Below are 21,182 nucleotides of genomic sequence, written 5' to 3'. Positions count from 1 at the left end.
TCACTCTGTCACTAATCCGAGAAGGTTTCGATACATCGGTTTGCGCGTCGCGTGATTCTGACGTGCCATCCCCATTGTAGATTGACTACCCAGAGCAGACAGGTATCGGCAAACTGCTAGTGTGGGTGGCTGGGACAGCAACTAGTCGGATCATTTCATCCCAGTGGATTACAGCGGCAAAATGAGCTCGAGTAAACCGAAAAACAAAAGCGAGAATAAAACGGAGAAGCAATTGGCTGCGGAAAAAGAACAGTTTGGAAAACTACAGGTAAACTTAAATCCAACCTTTTTTGTTTTAGAAAAAAAAGAAACGCTCCCTCATTTACAGATTTATTTTAAATCAAGGATTATTTAGGATTGTGTTTATATGTCAAGGTTGTATGGTGATTAGGGTGTGAACATATTTTTGGATAATGTATTTCTGTGACAACATACACATATCTCTGTTTTTATTTCAGTATTAATTGTGTTATAATGAGTAAAGTTTAGACGGGTAAAGATATATAACTTACTCCAGAAACATCTGTATCATGAATATCATTAAAACAACAGATATATTTTTTAAACATCTTTAAAGTCCAACTTCTTCAAGAAAGAACTGGGGAAAACTTTGGAGTTATAACAATGTAGTGCACTTATTTCTGGCTATATGTATGTTTAAAAAAAAATAATTAAATGGTGACAATTTCCTCATGCCATGCCTCACTTTGAACACAACTATTCTTCGAGTTCTGCCTATCAATATCATATGCTGTGTCTCTCATTGTCCCATTGTTCTCAAAGATGTACAGTACCGGTCAAAAGTTTGGACACACCTACTCATTCCAGGGTTTTTCTTTATTTTTACTATTTTCTACATTGTAGAATAATAGTGAAGACATCAAAACTATGAAATAACACATGGAATTGTGTAGTAACCAAAAAAAGTGTTAAACACATCAAAATATACATTATATTTCAGATTCTTCAAAGTAGCCACCCTTTGTCTTGATGACACTTTTGGCATTCTCTCAACCAGCTTCACCTGGAATGCTGTTCCAACAGTCTTGAAGGAGTTCCCATATATGCTGAGCACTTGTTGGCTGCTTTTCCTTCACTCTGCAGTCCAACTCATCTCAAACCATCTCAATTAGGTTGAGGTTGGGTGATGTGGAGGCCAGGTCATTCTGATGCAGCACTCCATCACTCTCCTTCCTTAAATAGCCCTTACACAGCCTGGAGGTGTGTTTTGGGTCATGGTCCTGTTGAAAAACAAAATGAGGGTCCCACTAAGCGCAAATCAGATGGGATGGCGTATCGCTGTAGAATGCTGTGGTAGCCATGCTGGTTAAGTGTGCCTTGAATTCTAAATAAATCACAGACAGTGTCACCAGCAAAGCATCCCCACACCATCACGCCACCTCCTCCATGCTTCACGGTGGGAACCACCACGGAGATTATCCGTTCACCTACCCTGCGTCTCACAAAGACACAGCGGTTGGAAGCAAAAATCTCCAATTTGGACTCATCAGACCAAAGGACAGATTTCCACCGGTCTAATGTCCATTGCTCGTGTTTCTTGGCCCAAGCAAGTCTCTTCTTCTTATTGGTGTCCTTTAGTAGTGGTTTCTAAGTAGCAATTTGACCATGAAGGCTATCCTCTGAACAGTTGATGTTGAGATGTGTCTGTTACTTGAACTCTGTGAACATTTATTTGGGCTGCAATCTGAGGTGCAGTTAACTCTAATGAATTTATCCTCTGCAGCAGAGGTAACTCTGGGTCTTCCTTTGGTGTGGCGGTCCTCATGAGAGCCAGTTTCATCATAGTGCTTGATGGTTTTTGCGACTGCACTTGAAGAAACGTTCAAAGTTCTTTAAATTTTCCGTGTTGACTGACCTTCATGTCTTAAAGTAATGATGGACTGTCGTTTCTCTTAGCTTATTTGAGCTGTTCTTGCCATATTATGGACTTGGTCTTTTACCAAATAGGGCTATCTTCTCCTACCTTGTCCAACTGATTGGCTCAAATGCATTAACAAGGAAAGAAATTCCACTAATTTAACTTTTAACAAGGCACACCTGTTAATTGAAGTACATTCAATTTGACTACCTCATGAAGCTGGTTGAGAGAATTCCAAGAGTATGCAAGACTGTCATTTTATTTAAAAACATTTATTTCACCAGGTAGGCGAGTTGAGAACAAGTTCTCATTTACAACTGTGACCTGGCCAAGATAAAAAGCGACAAAAAACAACAACACAGAGTTACACATGGGATAAATAAAAGTACAGTCAATAACAATAGAAACATCTATATACAGTGCGTGCAAATGGAGTAAGGAGGTAAGGCAATAAATAGGCCATAGTAGCGACGTAATTACAATTTAGCAAATTAACACTGGAGGGATAGATGTGCAGATGATGATGTGCAAGTAGAAATACTGGTGTGCAAAAGAGCAAAAATGAATGGGATATTTACAGATGGGCTGTGTACAGCTGCAGCAATCGGTGAGCTGCTCTGATAGCTGATGCTTAAAGTTAGTGAGGGAGATATAAGCAATTTTTGCAAATCGTTCCAGTCATTGGCAGCAGAGAACTGTAAGGAAAGGCGGCCAGAGGAGGTGTTGGCTTTGGGGATGACCAGTGAGATATACCTGCTGGAGCGCGTGCTACGGGTGGGTGTTGTTATGGTGACCAGTGAGCCGAGATAAGGCGGAGCTTTACCTAGCAAAGACTTATAGATGACCTGGAGCCAGTGGGTCTGGCAACGAGAGCATTCAGGTCGCAGTGGTGGGTGGTATATGGGGCTTTGGTGACAAAACAGATGGCACTGTGATAGACTGCATCCAGTTTGCTGAGTAGAGTGTTGGAGGCTATTTTGTAAATGATATCGCCGAAGTCGAGGTTCGGTAGGATAGTCAGTTTTACGAGGGTATGTTTGGCAGTGTGAGTGAAGGAGGCTTTGTTTGTGAAATAGGAAGCCGATTCTAGATTTAATTTTGGATTGGAGATGCTTAACGTGAGTCTGGAAGGAGAGTTTACAGTCTAGCCAGACACCTAGGTATTTGTAGTTGTCCACATATTCTAAGTCAGAACCGTCCAGAGTAGTGATGCTAGTCGGGTGGGCGGTTGCGGGCAGCGATCGGTTGAAGAGCATGCATTTAGTTTTACTTGCATTTAAGAGCAGTTGCAGACCACGGAAGGAGTGTTATATGGCATTGAAGCTCGTTTGGAGGTTTGTTAAAACAGTGTCCAAAGAAGGGCCAGATGTATACAGAATGGTGTCGTCTGCATAGAGGTGGATCAAGTAGTCACCCGCAGCAAGAGCAATATCATTGATATATACAGAGAAAAGGGTCGGCCCGATAATTGAACCCTGTAGTACCCCCATAGAGACTGCCAGAGGTCCGGACAACAGGCCCTCCAATTTGACACACTGAACTCCATCTGAGAAGTAGTTGGTGAACCAGGCGAGGCAGTCATTTGAGAAACCAAGGCTGTTGAGTCTGCCGATAAGAATACGGTGATTGACAGAGTCAAAAACCTTGGCCAGGCCGATGAAGACGGCTGCACAGTAGTGTCTTTTGTCAATGGCGGTTATGATATCGTTTAGTACCTTGAGCGTGGCTGAGGTGCACCCGTGACCAGTCATCAAGGCAAAGGGTGGCTACTTTGAAGAATCTCCCATATAAAATATATTTAGATTTGTTTAAAATGTTTTTGGTTGCTACAGTACACGATTCCATATGTAATAATTCATAGTTTTGATGTCTTCACTATTATTCTACAATGTAGAAAATAGTCAAATCAAGAAAAACCCTTGAATGAGTAGGTGTGTCCAAACTTTTGACGTGTACCGTAGGCAGGTGGTGACTGATTCTCTCCCCCTCTCCTCTCCCACTGTCCTCCCCCTTTCCTCCCCTCTCCTTTCTTCCACTCAGCTCCACAGCATCAGTAAAAGCATCACCTCCAGTGAGACACCGCTAAAGGAGAAATATGCACGCAGTATCCTTTCCAAACATGTCTTAGACACGCCCTTTAAACACACTCCAACCATCTGGAGAAATGTGTGTGTGAGGCTGCCTAAGTATATCCACCATCTTTTGATAATATGTATCATTTACCATTCCTCCCAGGCCTATTCATATTCACACCCATGATTTGAGATGTAATACATATTTTTTGGTTTCTTGGTCTTGCGGGGGTGTCTGTCTGTCTGGTGGGTTTATATACATCATTGGTTCCTCCTTGACGACGGTTCTGACATCATCATGGGGACCCATAAGGAGGGCGGAGCCACAACGTTCTGGTCGTTCATCATCAACCTGCCGCTCTCCTCCGACGCCATCATCAGCTGGAAGTTCTGCTACATGCTGCACAAAGTCCTCCGGGACGGACACCATAACGTTAGTCATCCCATTCCTGTCCCCCATATAGCGTTTCTTGTATCTCTTCCTTCATGAGATCTCTCCTCCCTTCTTCTCCTCTTCTATCTCTTCCTTCTCTTCTTCCTGCCAAACTTCCCTGTACGTCTAGTGTCACATCTTTGGAGTCTCTCCTTGCTGTAAGGTCCTGTGAGTGACTCCTCTCTCCTGTGTGTTCCTCAGGCTGTGAGAGACTCTCATAGATACAGCAGGAACGTCAAAGACATGGGCGTACTCTGGGTGAGTACTAGGTTGACGCTACCTTTTTATGAGTTGATGACATTGAAACTTAGGACGTATTATGGGGCGGCAGGTAGCCTAGTGGTTAGAGCGTTGGGCCAGTAACCGAAAGGTTGCTAGATCGAATCCCCGAGCTGACAAGGTAAAAATCTGTCGTTCTGCCCCTGAACAAGGCAGTTAACCCACTAGGCCGTCATTTAAAATGACTTGCCTAGTTAAAGGTAAAATAATTATGACAGTGGATTTTGACCATATGTATTTCCAGGGGAACTTGCATGATAGGTACGGCCATATTGTGGCCCTTTCTGCCAAGTTCCTGTCCCTCAAAATGGAGTTCCATGTGAAGGTGAGACCCCATGCATTGCATACATACCGCCTAGGACCTTGTGATAGCATTGCCTTCTCTGTACTGGGGGAGGTGCTATTATGTTAACTAATAGTAGATGTAACATCAAAAGTTGTCTTGGGGTCAACACTTTCTCCTGCAGACAAACCTTTCTGGTATGTACATGGATTCTTTCTTCCCCAGCACAAGGTTATTCCAGGTAACCTGGAGGCCACAGATGAGACGGTGGAGAGAGAGGCAGGAACTGATGTCAACAAAATGTGAGTCAATACCACCATACTGTACCCCAAACTTCCTATGATACTATGGGTGCAAATGTCTTTCTCAACACCAAATCAGGGTTTGTTGAGCTGTTTCTGAGGTGAGCTACATTTGCAGGTGGTAACAGTGATCTCTGTTAAGCTGTTCTCTGTAACACTGTGAGGGGTTCTCTTCTCTACAGATTTGATATGACTCATGAGCTGTTAGATTACCTGGACGCTGCTCTGAAAATGTCAGAGACAGGTGGGTCTTTTAGCTAAGGCTTTCATTCTCCTTTATGCATTGATTCTCAGTTGAATGAAGCCATAACCGTCCGTGTCTTCCTAACAGTTTGGCGGCAGCTGGATGCCAACGCGGGCAAGTCCACCACTCCGGCCGGACAGTGTCGTCTGGGACCTCTAATTCCTGTTATACTGGACTGCAGCTGGCTCTACCACTTCTCTGTCAAACTACTGTTCAAACTGCACAGCTGTCAGTCACACGCGCATACACAAAACCCCGGGCCTGTAGCCCTCTGGATTTCTAAATCTGGCCTGTACTCGTCTATTAGACATGTGTGGTCCTGCTCTGTGTTCCAGGTGTATCAGCTGACTCTCTTCTCGGACACCGGGAGAGATTCCGTGATCTGTTCAACAGGTCTGCCTACACAACTATCGACTGTCTTTGTGTGTGTGTGTGTGTGCCGGTATGCACGGTGTATGGTTTGAATGATCTCTGCCCTGTTGTCTTTCAGCCTTACTAAGTTATTTGATCGAGCCAGAGAGACTGAGTTCTTCAAAAAGGTTATCCAGATTCCTGACCTGCCAGATGTAAGCCACGTAGTGTGTGTCTGTGGGGAATTGGTCATTCCCACCAATACCTGTTTTAATTGTCTATCTCTGTGTTCTGTGTGTTCCCCTGTGTGTGTGTGTGTGCAACACCTGTAGTCTCCTCCGAACTTCCTGCGTGCCTCTGCGCTGGCGGAGTACGTGCGGCCGGTGGTGGTGATGCCCAATGAGGAGCCTTATGAAGAAGTCGAGGACAACAGCCAAGCGCCCCAGATGCCACAAGTACGACTGGACACTCTCCCGTTACTTTATTTTACACTACGCTATTGAACCTAGTATTGTTATTTATATGATAATTACCAATTGCCTCATAACTGTCTGCATCCATTTGTTCAACAGCAACCGTACAACATGTTAAGTCAGCTGGGAGCTCCTGATGCCGGATTTGATCAAAGGTAAATGAAAGACCTTCTCTTTTCACTGAGCTAACATAACACTCGTCGAACAACATCTTTGACCAGAAATGATTGTGGAATAATAACCGTTCCTGGTTTGCCTCGGGTATCCCTCAGAAGATCTCCGTCTCCGGCTCTGATGGAGGCAGAGACTCTGAGGAAGGAGCTGGAGGTCATCAAACCAGAGCTGCAGCTCCTCAAAACAGAGGTGTGTGTGTTTGCGTGCATGCGTGTCTCTGTCTATCTGTCTGTGAGCAGGTGTAGGTGTGACTAAGAATGCATGTGTGTGTTTGACCCCCTCCTCCCACCCCTCCCCCTCCTCCTCCTCCCACCCCTCCTCCTCCTCCCACCCCTCTCTCCCTAGGCTCAGAGGTGTGTGACCCAGCTGAAGTCTCAGGTGAACAGGCTGGAAGCAGAGCTGGAGGACCAGAGGACCCATAAGCAGATGGCTCTGGTGGACAATGAACACCTGCGCATGGAGGTAGGGGCCTTAAGACAGGCCACCGCCGCCCTACCAGGGGTACAGGCTGGATACCAGGAGGCTGATGGTGAGTATACACACGGATGGACACAAACACACACACACACACACACACACACACCTGTTAACCCCGTCCTCCCCCTACAGGTCGAGCCCAGGCAGCTGAGCTGCGTTTCTCTCAGCTCAAAGAGAGACACGCTGAACTGGTCACCAGCCACGCTGATCTACTGAAGAAGGTACAGACACTGCACACTGGGAATTTCTATGTCTTTTGGGAGCTGACATAATATTGTGTGCGTGTGTTCAGAATGCAGAGACAGTCAGGTTCCTGTCCAGCACCCAGCAGAACCAGGAGGAATTGGCCACGGCCAAACAGCAGCTGGCCAGTGAGGTGGACCACCTTCGACAGGAGAATAGACTCAAGGTATTATAACCATTAACCCCTGACCTCTAACCCCTAGAGTTTGTCGCAAATATGGAGCAGGTTCATGGTTTATTTCTCCAGGATGATTCTTACTCCTGTAATGTTTAACAATTATTGATGTTTTTCCTTGTGTTTCCTGACTTCTCTGTGTGTTTTCTCTGTCCTGCCTTGTAGCTGGAGCAGCAGAAGCAGGAGATAGATCGGCTGAACAGAGAGCTGTTGGAGCAGAGAGCGGCGTTAGGTGAAGTCCACAGTGCCCTGGACAACAAAGAGATGGTAGGCAACAACGACATGGTAGGCTTATTTAGGCAGAAGCATGAAACTGTGTTTTTCCGTCTCTCAAACTAGACTCTACCCTTTATTATTTTGTGTGTCCTTCTTCAACCAATCAGAACTCTTCCTGCTTCCCCAGGCTGGTTCCCAAATGACTGGTGCTCTGCAGGGTCTCCAGCGAGAGAGGGAGGAACTGCTGCGCTGTTTGAGGGAGAAAGAGGGTGAAGTGTCCTCCCTACAGCAGCAGGCTCAGCTCCATCACAGCTCCATGGAGCAGGACAGGGACAGATCAGCCAGAGAGATAGCCAGCCTGAGGCAACAGCTTCAGCAACAGGTATGGGCTGTCGACACACTAGGCTTGAACTTGAAGTCAAACTTGTGTTGCGTAGTAAGACATTGGAGGACATTCTGATGAATTGACGTGTGTGTGTGTGTGTCTGTGTGATTACAGCTGGCTATAAACGCGGAGCAGAGACTGGAGATTGACAGACTGAAGCGAGAGCTGGAGCAGAGTCGAGCGGAGGTGTCACGCGCTAACAATGCCCTGCAGAGCAAAGAGATGGTAGGAACCTGTCTGCTGGTCCCTGGCAAATGGAGGACCAATACTTGTCAGTCCTTGATACAAATAAGGTTGAGAGACATGTTTATGTATCCGTCTCCCCTTTCAGACTGGTTCTCAGATGAACAGTGCCCTGATGGGTCTCCAGACCGAGAGGGAGGGGCTGCTGCGCTCTGTGAGGGAGAAAGATGCTGAGCTGTCCTCTTTAAGGCAGCAGGCGCAGTTCCAACACACCTCTCTGGAGCAGGACAATGACAGGACATCCAGAGAGATGGCCAGTCTGAGGCAACAACTACAGCAACAGGTATGGGCTGTGTGTGTGTGAAGCAGTTGTGCGTGCGTACCTGTCTCTGTGCACGCATACGAGCCTGCGTGTATATGTGGGTTAACCTGTAATCTTTCCTGTGTGTGTGTTACTCCAGGCATCTCGTGAGGGTGAGCTGACCAGGAAGCTGCAGGAGGAACAGTTCTGTCTGCTCCAGTGTGCCGTGGTGGAGGCTGAAGGCATCATACTGGACGCTGTGTCCAAACTGGACGACCCCATACACGTACGCTGCACCTGCTCTCCAGATTACCTGGTGAACCGGGCTGAGATCACCCTGGGTTCTTTAGACAAGATGCAGCAGAGTCACGTGGTCTACCTGGGAAATATGGACGGTGTGTATCCACCTTGTGTGTGCGCACAAGCGTGCGGTGTGTGTGTGTGTGTGTGTGTGTGTGTGTGTGTGTGTGTGTGTATATATAATCTACTGTCTCTGTCCTGTCTGTCTCAGATGCCAGTGGTCTTCTGAGGGCTGTGACACAGTTCTCCCATCTGGCTTCTGACACCATCGTCAACGGAGGAGCTACAGCACACAGTGCTCCTACTGACCAGGCCGACCGTAAGAGACACACACTGCACGCACGCACGCAAGCATGCTCACAAACACACACACTCATCCCTTTCTCTCTCCCTCTAGGTCTGACTGACAGTTGTAGAGAAGCTTCCACCCACTGTCTGCAGTTCCTACACGAGCTGAAGTCCAGAGCCACGTTACAGAGAGCCGACCCTACTTCGATACGCTATGTAATGCGACGTATACTCACTATGGGACAGGTACGGGGTCATCACACACGGAGAACTACAGCTAGTGGAATAAGCATTCCTGTTGAGAGCAATGTTCTGTGGTCAGTGCACCGGCAGCCATTTTGTGCCAATGCAGGATAGGACAGGATGTAATGGAAGTGTATTTCCTGTGTAGGATCTGCGTCTTCAAGGGCAGGATGTTCTAAAAGAGGAGCTGGGGGAAATGGTGGATAAAGAGATGACTGCTACCTCTACTGCAATAGAGGAGGCTGTACTCCGCATGGACGTAAGAACATAAATGGACGCACGCACGCACACACACACACACACACACACACACACACACACACACACACACACAGCATGTCATTATTGAGGACATTCCTCATGTCTTTTCTACCCATGCTGTGAACAGGAGATCCTGAACCAGGCCAGGAGAGACACGTCTGGGGTCAAACTGGAGGTCAACCAGAGGTCAGCGAAACACAGTAGAACACAGAACACAGTGGTACACAGTATAACACAGTAGTACACAGTAGAACATAGAACACAGAACACAATAGTACACAATAGTACACAGAACACAATAGTACACAGTAGAACACACAACACAATAGTACACAGTAGAACACACAACACAATAGTACACAGTAGAACACACAACACAATAGTACATAGTAAAACACACCACACAATAGTACACAGTAGAACACAGTAGAACACAGAACACAATAGTACACAGTAGAACACACAACACAATAATACAAAATAGTACACAGAAGACAATAGTACACAGTAGAACACAGAACACAATAGTACACAGTAGAACACACAACACAATAGTACACAGTTGAACACACAACACAATAGTACACAGTAGAACACACTAGAACACAGAACACAATAGTATACAGTAAAACACAGTAGAACACACAACACAATAGTACACAGTTGAACACACAACACAATAGTACACAGTAGAACACACAACACAATAGTACACAGTAGAACACACAACACAGTACAACACACAACACAATAGTGCACAGTAGAACACACAACACAATAGTGCACAGTAGTACACAATAGTGCACAGTAGATCACAGAACACAGTATAACAAAGAACACAATAGTACACAATAGTACCCAGTAGAACACAGAACACAACAGTACACAGTAGAACACAGAAGACAATAGTACACAGTAGAACACAGAAGACAATAGTACACAGTAGAACACAGAAGACAATAGTACACAGTAGAACACAGAACACAATAGTACACAGTAGAACACACAACACAATAGTACACAGTAAAACACACAACACAATAGTACACAGTAGAACACACAACACAATAGTACACAGTAGAACACACAACACAATAGTACACAGTAGAACACACAACACAGTAGAACACACAACACAATAGTACACAGTAGAACACACAACACAATAGTACACAGTAGAACACACAACACAATAGTACACAGTAGAACACACAACACAATAGTACACAGTAGAACACACAACACAATAGTACACAGTAGAACACACTACACTATAGTGCACAGTAGTACACAATAGTGCACAGTAGATCACAGAACACAGTATAACAAAGAACACAATAGTACACCGTAGAACACAATAGTACACAATAGTACCCAGTAGAACACAGAACACCACAGTACACAGTAGAACACAGAACACAACAGTACACAGTAGAACACAGAAGACAATAGTACACAATAGGACACAGAAGACAATAGTACACAGTAGAACACAGAAGACAATAGTACACAGTAGAACACAGAAGACAATAGTACACAGTAGAACACAAAACACAATAGTACACAATAGAACACACAACGCAATAGTACACAGTCAAACACAAGACGCAAGAGTACACAGTAGAACACAGTCGAACACAGAACCCAATAGTACACAGTCGAACACAGAACCCAATAGTACACAGTAGAACACACAACACAATAGTACACAGTAGAACACACAACACAATAGTACACAGTAGAACACACAACACAATAGTACACATTAGTACACAATAGTGCACAGTAGATCACAGAACACAGTATAACAAAGAACACAGAACACAATAGTGCACAGTAGTACACAATAGTACACAGTAGATCACAGTACACAGTAGAACACATAACACAATAGTACACAGTAGAACACACAACACAATAGTACACAGTAGAACACAAAACACAATAGTACACAGTAGAACACACAACACAGTAGAACACACAACACAATAGTACACAGTAGAACACACAACACAATAGTACACAGTAGAACACACAACACAATAGTACACAGTAGAACACACAACACAATAGTACACAGTAGAACACACTACACTATAGTGCACAGTAGTACACAATAGTGCACAGTAGATCACAGAACACAGTATAACAAAGAACACAATAGTACACTGTAGAACACAATAGTACACAATAGTACCCAGTAGAACACAGAACACCACAGTACACAGTAGAACACAGAACACAACAGTACACAGTAGAACACAGAAGACAATAGTACACAATAGGACACAGAAGACAATAGTACACAGTAGAACACAGAAGACAATAGTACACAGTAGAACACAGAAGACAATAGTACACAGTAGAACACAAAACACAATAGTACACAATAGAACACACAACGCAATAGTACACAGTCAAACACACGACGCAATAGTACACAGTAGAACACACTAGAACACAGAACCCAATATTACACAGTCGAACACAGAACCCAATAGTACACAGTAGAACACACAACACAATAGTACACAGTAGAACACACAACACAATAGTACACAGTAGAACACACAACACAATAGTACACAATAGTGCACAGTAGATCACAGAACACAGTATAACAAAGAACACAGAACACAATAGTGCACAGTAGTACACAATAGTACACAGTAGATCACAGAACACAGTATAACAAAGAACACAATAGTACACCGTAGAACACAGAACACAATAGTACCCAATAGTACCCAGTAGAACACAGAACACAATAGTATACAGTAGATCACGGAATACAGAACACAACAGTACACAGTGGATTAACTCAACAATAACTCTGGAGTTACTAACTAATGTTATGTGCTGGAGGAGCTATCACTGTAGTTTACAGCGTCAATATGCTTTTTCTCTGTCTCCTTCTCAATTTCTCTCCTTTTCTCTCCCTCTCCCTCTCAGCATCCTTGGCTCCTGTTCAGACCTAATGAAGGCCATCCACATGCTGGTGACCGCTGCCACTGACCTGCAGAAAGATATTGTTGAAAGCGGCAGAGTGAGTTCTAAATATTACATTTGTGTTTAGAATAGGCTGTACTTCCATACTTATCAACATAGTCAAATAGTTGACCTCCAAAAGGTTGAGCACATCTGTATTAGGCTCTGGGCTCAGTGACATGTTTTCTCCACAGGGGGCAGCATCAGTGACAGAGTTCTATGCTAAGAACTCCTGTTGGACTGAAGGACTCATCTCTGCCTCCAAGTCAGTGGGCTGGGGCGCCACTCAGATGTTGTAAGTACTGACTTGATATACACATTACACACGTATACTATATACAGCAGATTGTTGTTACAGCAGTGATACTAGCCACATTGTCATAGGGCCGAATCCTAAATTGAGATATTTGTGTGTAAAACCCACTTTTTGTCCACACAAATGGATATATCTTGTTTCCTCTCTCTGGCAGAGACTCGGCTGACAAGGTGGTAACTAGCGGGGGTAAATACGAGGAGCTCATCGTCTGTTCTCATGAGATCGCTGCTAGTACCGCCCAGCTGGTCGCTGCCTCCAAGGTAAAACACATACACACACAACTGATTCCGTCTTCATATTCGCTAACTTGACATTGGACCCCTCGTCTCCCCCGTGTTGCCGTGGCTACAGGTGAAGGCGGACCGCAACAGCAAGAAGCTGTCAACGCTGCAGCAGGCCTCGAGGCACGTCAACGACATGGCTGCCATAGTGGTGACCTCCACCAATCACGGACAGAGGCAGATCACTGAGAGAGGTGAAAAGAGGGAGAGGAGGAAGGTAGTCTCGGAAACCCGATCCTAGGCAACCATGACTAGGGTCTGGTTTCAACGACGGACTCTTTTGGCAAAGAGGAACTACGTCAATGCCTACGTCACTACCGTAGCCGCTTAAAATACAAACTAATAGCTAGCAAGCTGGAGATCACGCAGGTTATTTTTATTGAGGGCATTTCACACGTGTCTAGTTTGTAGAGCACGGTGCTTGCAATGCCAGGGTTGTGGGTTCGATTCCCACAGGGGACCAGTATGAAAATATATGCACTCCCTACTGTAAGTAAAGTCAGAAGTTTACATACACCTTAGCCAAATACATTTCAACTCAGTTTTTCACAATTCCTAACATTTAATCCTAGTAGAAATTCCCTGTCTTAGGTCAGTTAGGATCACCACTTTATTTTAAGAATGTGAAATTTCTTTCAGCTTTGATTTCTTTCATCACATTCCCAGTGGGTCAGAAGTTTACATACACGCAATTAGTATTTGGTAGCATTGCCTTTAAATTCTTTTACTTGGGTGAAAGGTTTCAGGTAGCCTTCCACAAGCTTCCAACAATAAGTTGGATGAATTTTGGCCCATTCCTCCTGACAGAGCTGATGTAACTGAGTCAGGTTTGTAGGCCTCCTTGCTCGCATACGCTTTTTCAGTTCTGCCCACAAATTTTCTATAGGATTGAGGTCAGGGCTTTGTAATGGCCACTCCAATACCTTGACTTTGTTGTCCTTAAACCATTTTGCCACAACTTTGGAAGTATGCTTGGGGTCATTGTCCATTTGGAAGACCCATTTGCAACCAAGTTTTAACTTCCTGACTGATGTCTTGAGATGTTGCTTCAATATATCCACATAATTTTCCTACCTCATGATGCCATCTATTTTGTGAAGTGCACCAGTCCTTCCTGCAGCAAAGCACCCCCACAACATGATGCTGCCACCCCCGTGCTTCACGGTTGGGATGGTGTTCTTCGGCTTGCAAGCCTCCCCCTTTTTCCTCCAAACATAACGAAGGTCATTATGGAGAAGCAGTTCTATTTTTGTTTCATCAGACCAGAGGACATTTCTCCAAAAAGTACGATCTTTGTCCCCATGTGCAGTTGCAAACCGTAGTCTGGCTTTTTTATGGCGGTTTTGGAGCAGTGGCTTCTTCCTTGCTGACTGGCCTTTCAGGTTATGTTGATATAGGACTCGTTTTACTGTGGATATAGATACTTTTGTACCTGTTTCATCCAGCATCTTCACAAGGTCCTTTGCTTTTGTTCTGGGATTGATTTGCACTTTTCGCACCAAAGTATGTTCATCTCTAGGAGACAGAACGTGTCTCCTTCCTGAGCCGTATGACGGCTGCGTGGTCCCATGGTGTTTATACTTGCGTACTATTGTTTGTACAGATGCACGTGGTACCTTCAGGCGTTTGGAAATTTCTCCCAAGGATGAACCAGACTTGTAGAGGTCTACAATTCATCCACCGGTACACCTCCAATTGACTCAAACAATGTCAATTAGCCTATCAGAAGCTTCTAAAGCTATGACATCAATTTCTGGAATTTTCCAAGCTGTTTAAAGGCACAGTCAACTTAGTGTATGTAAACTTCTGACCCACTGGAATTGTGATACAGTGAATTATAAGTGAAATAATCTGTCTGTAAACAATTGTTGGAAAAATTACTTGTGTCATGCACAAAGTAGATGTCCTAACCGACTTGCCAAAACTATAGTTTGTTAACAATAAATTTGTGGAGTGGTTGAAAAACGAGTTCTAATGACTCCAACCTAAGTGTATGTAAACTTCCGACTTCAACTGTAGCTGTAGATAAGAGTGTCTACTAGTCCTGTATTAGTGGACCGATATAGACGTCTTCAGTGCGGGCATCGTTTTTTTCTGCAGCACCCCCACCCCCAAACTACTTCCCGCAGCTATGGGAAGGAGGATTGGATAAAATAAATGTGGTATAAAGGTTTGGGTTTATTGTACCCCTGAGTTCTGAGTCCTTGTCCTCGCTTCTCTCCAGAACCCATGGACTTCTCAGGCATCTCCCTGATCAAAGTGAAGACTCAAGAGATTGAGTCTCAGGTATGTCATTGCAGCAGCTCTGACTGCTCTGCCTACAGCCACTAATAGCTGTTTGTGTATGTTTTGTGTGTGTGTGTGGGGCCAGGGACATATTATTCCATGTGACCAACTGGTTGTGTGTGTAGGTGAACGTCCTCTTCTCTATTCTCGGTGCTGTAGGTGAAGGTGTTGGAGCTAGAGAATCAGCTGGAACAGGAGAGAGTTCGTCTGGGAGAGCTGAGGAAGAAACACTACCAGCTGTCTGGGACTGGTACACCCCACGGGGGGGAGGTGGAGGGGGGGTGATGGGGATGACGGGGAAGACAGCTTCCCACCCCCTCCCCCTCCAAACCTCTTACCACCCTCCACCCTGCTGCCCCAGCCCTACCTAAACACACAGCCCTTCTCAGAGACACAACCCGACTCACAACTATCAGCTCAGTCCTACTCACCACCCAAGTCCTACTCACACACTCAACCCTATTCACAAACAAAGCCTTACTCTGAACCTGAATCCTACTCACTGCCTGCAACGCAATCCTACTCACCACCCCAATCTTACTCATCATCTCAAACCCAATCTTACTTACCTCCTCAGTCCTACTCATCATCCCAAACCCAATCTTACTTACCACCTCAATCGTATTCTCAAACCCAATCCTACTCACATCCCCAAACATACTCTCAAAGCCAGCCATATGTAAACACCAATCCCTTCTCCCAACCCCTGCCTCTGTCCCAGCCTCTGTCCCAGCCTCTCTCCCAGCCCGAGACCCTTCCCCTTCCAAATAACTCAGTAGAACTCGCCAAGCCAACCCACACTTCAAAGAAACCTTCCATCTTCCAGAAAACAGGAACCCTGTTTAGTAAGGTAAGAATCAGTATTACCTGCTGTCGTATTGATCATCCTCGTCACAGGCATTAAGGTAATAGGTATACGAACAGAACAAGGGCCTAAGGATAGAAGTGATTGTATTGGAGCCAGGTCGACTTCCCATAAGGATTGAATTGTGATGTCATTGGTGATCTGTTTTTCCTCTGTTGCAGTTCCGAAGAGGTGAGGCTGGAACAGAGGAATCCAGAATCCGGAATGTTAGAATCCTAAATCCAGAATGAGAAGATTCTACCTGTCTGCGTACCTTATCATGCGTACTACTGTATATGTACTTTATTCAGGTGCAGTGATTGAAGAACAACCTTTTTCAAGATAGCAACTTTATTGTAATATTTAATATTTTTTAATGTCTTGATACACTATTTGATTACAAAAAAAAAACATCTGGGTAAATAACGGTTTATAATATTATTATTACTAACATTATTACTTCTTTTAAGAATGTGAATTATCTTTCTATTTGAAAAAGCAGTCATCTCTTGCTGACCACTGCAGTGCTTGTAGGAAGAATTGTGTCTAAACCAACATCCCAATGCTTTGTCCAAATGCCTTAAAAATACTTGTTTATGCAACATGGTAAACAACCAATCAACGTACACCCGCCTAGTTGTCTTTACATAGTATCTCTTATGTGAGTATACTTACTTTACATAGATGTGGATATTTGTAACATGTATTGAGATAAACAGGCATTTTAAATGAATATATACCTTTCCATTTGTCCTGAAGTATAGATTTAGTCTTTGTGATTGACAGGAGAGATGATCAATGGGGCTTTATTGCGACTGGGATTGGGCTGAAGTATGGATAGAGCGTGTCAGCAAAGTTGCAGCCCATGTAAAAGTAGATATGGCGTCGAGTTACCAGATCACAAAACCACACCCGGCCTTGTTCGTAGTCTATATATACCCCGACCTTCGAGGGTCTGTGGGTCAAGGAGAGAGGAACAGGAAAGTCACCAAGAGCTTCGTATTTGCGCCAGTCTCTCAGCCATGTTTCCCAGTATCCATTCTCAGGGTTTAGTAGCACACTACCCTTCCTGTTGATGGACTCTGTGGCCACTCCTAACGTCCAGTCAGTCTTCCCCCTCACCGTCACCTCCCCGAGGAGAATCCCTCCTTTTCCAGAAACACTGATGGACAGGTCAGATCTTCCTGAGTAGTCTGGACCTCCCTTATCTCACCTCATTTGCTCACATTGTATATAGACTTTTTTTCTACTGTATCATTGACTGTATGTCTGTTTTACTCCATGTGTAACTCTGTGTTGTTTTATGTGTTGAACTGCTTTGCTTTATCTTGGCCAGGTTGCAATTGTAAATGAGAACTTGTTCTCAACTTGCCTACCTGGTTAAATAAAGGTGAAATAAAATTCTATCTTTGCTCTCCTCCTCTTCTCGTGTTTCTCCGTGTCACTTGTTTCCCGTCCGAGTTACCCTCTGAGCAATGTGTATATACTGTACTGAATACAGTGTTTACGTAGTGTTACGTACAGTGAGGTGATGAATGTAATGTACTGCTTATTCATTACAGTATGTTAGGTATAGAATGGATATGTACAGTATGTACGGTGGCTATGTACCTGCACTGTGAAAAATACAACAACATACAGTGGAGTCCGGAATGATTGAATTATTGCGTCTCTTGATAAATATGAGCAAAAAATACTGAGCTGCTGTACTGTATATTGTACGCTCAAAGAAATATAAAATTATATGTTATACGAATACAGTTGCTCAGAGAAATAACAAATATTAAAAACAGAAATCTAATAAAGATAGGGGTCACACTTATTGGATCACATTTTCAATACTCTTCCCTTGCCTTGTGAGGATAATGACACTGAGCCTTTTTTCTAAAATGTTTTATGGACATTGGCGAACACATTGGGAGAGATCACAGATCATTCCTCCATAATCTTTCCAGGACCTTGATGTCCTTCATCTGCACTTATGGACTGGCCTCTTCAATTCAAACCACAAGTTTTCAATGGGGTTCAAGTCCGGAGACTGAGATGGCCATTGCAAAATGTTGATTTTGTGCCCAATTAACCATGTCTTTGTGGATTTTGATGTGGGCCTGGGGTTATTGTCTTGCTGGAAGCAATATACAATATATATATATATATATATATATATATATATCCATACATATATATATATATATATATATACGAATATATATATATATATATATATATATATATATATACATACATATATATATACGTATATATATATATACATGTATGTGTATATATATATATATATACACTACCGTTCAAAAGTTTGGGGTCACTTAGAAATGTCCTTGTTTTTGAAAGAAAAGCAATTTTTTGGTCAATTAACATAACATTGATCAGAAATACAGTGTAGACATTGTTAATGTTGTAAATGACTACTGTAGCTGGAAACGGCAGATTTTTTGATGGAATATCTACATAGGCCCATTATCAGCAACCATCACTACTGTGTTCCAATGGCACGTTGTGTTAGCTAATCCAAAATTATCATTTTAAAAGGCTAAATTTGCAGATTTGTTTACGTGCTGCTGTGTGTTTTGTTGCTAACCTTACTTTGCTACCTGACAACTTTACGGTTTTTACTTTTTAATTACCGTTTATATTTTTAGTTTTTCCCTCACTCAACTTTTTTTTCATTCAACTTTTTCACTCCGGACGCTTTATCTGGACATGGTTCGTCAGGACCTCCAACAGCCGAAGCTAAGTAGTAACATTAACATGATGCCTTCTAATTGCAGTCGTTGTACTTATAATATACAGGAGAACGATCGCCTTACGGCAAGGATAGCTGTGTTGCAAGCCCAGCTTCAGACGCAATCGTTAGGCAAGGGTCATTTCAGTGTAGGAAAGGATGAAACGGCATCTATGCCACCAGTAAGTACAGATAGTAGTATAAATCCCCTCGCACGATCCCCGCAGCCGGACAACTTTCTCATGGCTTCTGGAGGGAAACGCTGTAGGAATGAATGCTCAACCGGTGTCGCTCATTCAGCCGACAGAAACTTTAAACCGGTTCTCCCCATTAAGCAGCGAGTCGGAGTCTGAGGCCGAGACTTCTCTGGTCTCTACTCCTCCCGTTACGGGGTCTGAGACGCCGAAGGCTCCCACCATTAGCTCTGACAAATTGAAAACCCTAGTCATTGGCGACTCCATTACCCGCAATATTAGACTTAAAACGAATCATCCAGCGATCATAGACTGTTTACCAGGGGGCAGGGCTACCAACGTTAAGGCTAATCTGAAGATAGTGCTGGCTAAAACTGGCGAGTGTAGAGAGTATAGGGATATTGTTATCCACGTCGGCACCAACGATGTTGGAGGTCACCAAGCGCAAACATAGCTTCAGCGTGTAAATCAGCTAGAAAGATGTGTCGGCATCGAGTAATTGTCTCTGGCCCCCTCCCAGTTAGGGGAAGTGATGAGCTCTACAGCAGTCTCACAACTCAATCGCTGGTTGAAAACTGTTTTCTGCCCCTCCCAAAATATAGAATTTGTAGATAATTGGCCCTCTTTCTGGGACTCACCCACAAACAGGACCAAGCCTGGCCTGTTGAGGAGTGACGAACTCCATCCTAGCTGGAGGGGTGCTCTCATCTCATCTACGAACATAGACAAGGCTCTAACTTCCTTAGCTCCACAATGAAATAGGGTGCAGGCCAGGCAGCAGGCTGTTAGCCAGCATACCAGCTTAGTGGAGTCTGCCACTAGCATAGTCAGTGTATTCAGCTCAGCTATCCCCCAGTGTCTGTGCCTCGACCTAGGTTGGGCAAAACTAAACATGGCGGTGTTCGCCTTAGCAATCTCACTAGAATAAATAGATAGATAGCTTATTTTTTTTAAAGGGAGGTGCGTGGATCATAAAACCAGTCAGTATCTGGTGTGACCACCATTTGCCTCATGCAGGGCAACAAAAATTTTTATTTAACGAGGCAAGTCCGTTAAGAACAAATTCTTATTTACAATGACGGCCTACCCCGGGCCAATTGTGCGCCGCTCTATAGGACTCCCAATCACAACCAGATGTGATGCAGCCTGGATTCAAACCAAGTACTGCAGTGATGCCTCTTGCACTGAGATGCAGCGTCTTAGACCACTGAACCACTTGGGAGCCCCATATCCTTTGCATAGAGTTGATCAGGCTGTTGATTGTGTCCTGTGAAATGTTGTCCCAGTCCTCTTCAATGGCTGCGCAAAGTTGCTGGATACGCTGTCGTAAATGTCGATCCAAAGCATCCCAAACATGCTTAGTGGGTGACATGTCTGGTGAGTATGCAGGCCATGGAAGAACTGGGACATTTTCAGCTTCCAGGAATTTTTAACAGATCCTTGCGACATGGGGCCGTGCATTATCATGCTGAAACGAGGTGATAGTGGAAGATGAATGGCACGAAAATGGGCCTCACTATTTCGTCACTGTATTTCTGTGTATACAAATTTCCATTGATAAAATGCAATTGTGTTCGTTGTCCATAGTTTATGCCCAGGGTTGTGTTGTGTAGGTTACTTTCTAAATGTAATCCGTTAGTTACTAGATACCTGTCCAAAATTGTAATCAGTAACATAACTTTTGGATCACCCAAACTCACTAACGTAATCTGATTACATTCAGTTACTTTTAGATTACTTTCCCCTTAGGCATTAGAAGAAGACAAAAATGTATGTTACCAATTGAACTACATTTATTGCAGGATAAATCAATGTTAAAGTTTACATAGCTGGCCATAAATGGATGTTTTATTTCATGGGTTGGTTGTGTAGACTTCTCCTATTCTATCGCTTTCTACTACATATAATAATGTGATTAAATGATGTCTTTACATTAATATTTATAATTTATACGTCCAAAAATGGATG

The 21,182-nt window shown here is 43.9% G+C and overlaps 1 protein-coding gene across 2 annotated transcripts; it reads left to right on the top strand.

Annotated features, from left to right (window-relative positions):
* Positions 1–92: 92 nt before the first annotated feature.
* Positions 93–17,694, top strand: LOC106562538 (huntingtin-interacting protein 1-related protein). Of its 2 annotated transcripts, XR_006757494.1 has the most exons (32): positions 93–268; positions 3,920–3,983; positions 4,242–4,384; positions 4,586–4,642; positions 4,908–4,988; positions 5,172–5,248; positions 5,431–5,492; positions 5,580–5,720; positions 5,828–5,885; positions 5,983–6,058; positions 6,176–6,298; positions 6,416–6,471; positions 6,589–6,679; positions 6,836–7,019; positions 7,100–7,188; positions 7,260–7,376; positions 7,551–7,652; positions 7,789–7,983; positions 8,101–8,211; positions 8,318–8,512; positions 8,631–8,865; positions 8,982–9,089; positions 9,168–9,304; positions 9,450–9,560; positions 9,690–9,748; positions 12,515–12,608; positions 12,745–12,845; positions 13,021–13,126; positions 13,218–13,341; positions 15,372–15,433; positions 15,593–16,283; positions 16,460–17,694. XR_006757494.1 is itself a non-coding variant. In XM_045688902.1 (31 exons), the coding sequence occupies exons 1-31, from the start codon at positions 182–184 to the stop codon at positions 15,716–15,718; spliced, it is 3,372 nt and encodes a 1,123-aa protein (XP_045544858.1). In that variant the 5' UTR covers positions 93–181; the 3' UTR covers positions 15,719–17,694. The 2 variants fall into 2 exon arrangements, 1 of the variants encoding a protein (XP_045544858.1); XM_045688902.1 differs by having other exon boundaries at positions 15,593–17,694.
* The last annotated feature ends 3,488 nt before the right edge of the window (positions 17,695–21,182 follow it).

This window comes from Salmo salar, chromosome ssa01, assembly GCF_905237065.1.
Source record: "Salmo salar chromosome ssa01, Ssal_v3.1, whole genome shotgun sequence".
NCBI lineage: Eukaryota > Metazoa > Chordata > Actinopteri > Salmoniformes > Salmonidae > Salmo > Salmo salar.
The sequence above is the reverse complement of the archived record's forward strand: the minus strand, read 5'-3'. Positions and strand labels throughout refer to the sequence as shown.

What these genes read in the sequence shown, in the direction of transcription:
- LOC106562538 (XM_045688902.1), top strand. Translation starts at nt 182, where the DNA reads ATGAGCTCGAGTAAACCGAAAAACAAAAGCGAGAATAAAACGGAGAAG. An exon ending in AACAGTTTGGAAAACTACAG is followed by an intron (nt 269 to 3,919) that starts GTAAACTTAAAT and finishes TCTTCCACTCAG; the next exon opens with CTCCACAGCATCAGTAAAAG. An exon ending in AAGACATGGGCGTACTCTGG is followed by an intron (nt 4,643 to 4,907) that starts GTGAGTACTAGG and finishes ATGTATTTCCAG; the next exon opens with GGGAACTTGCATGATAGGTA.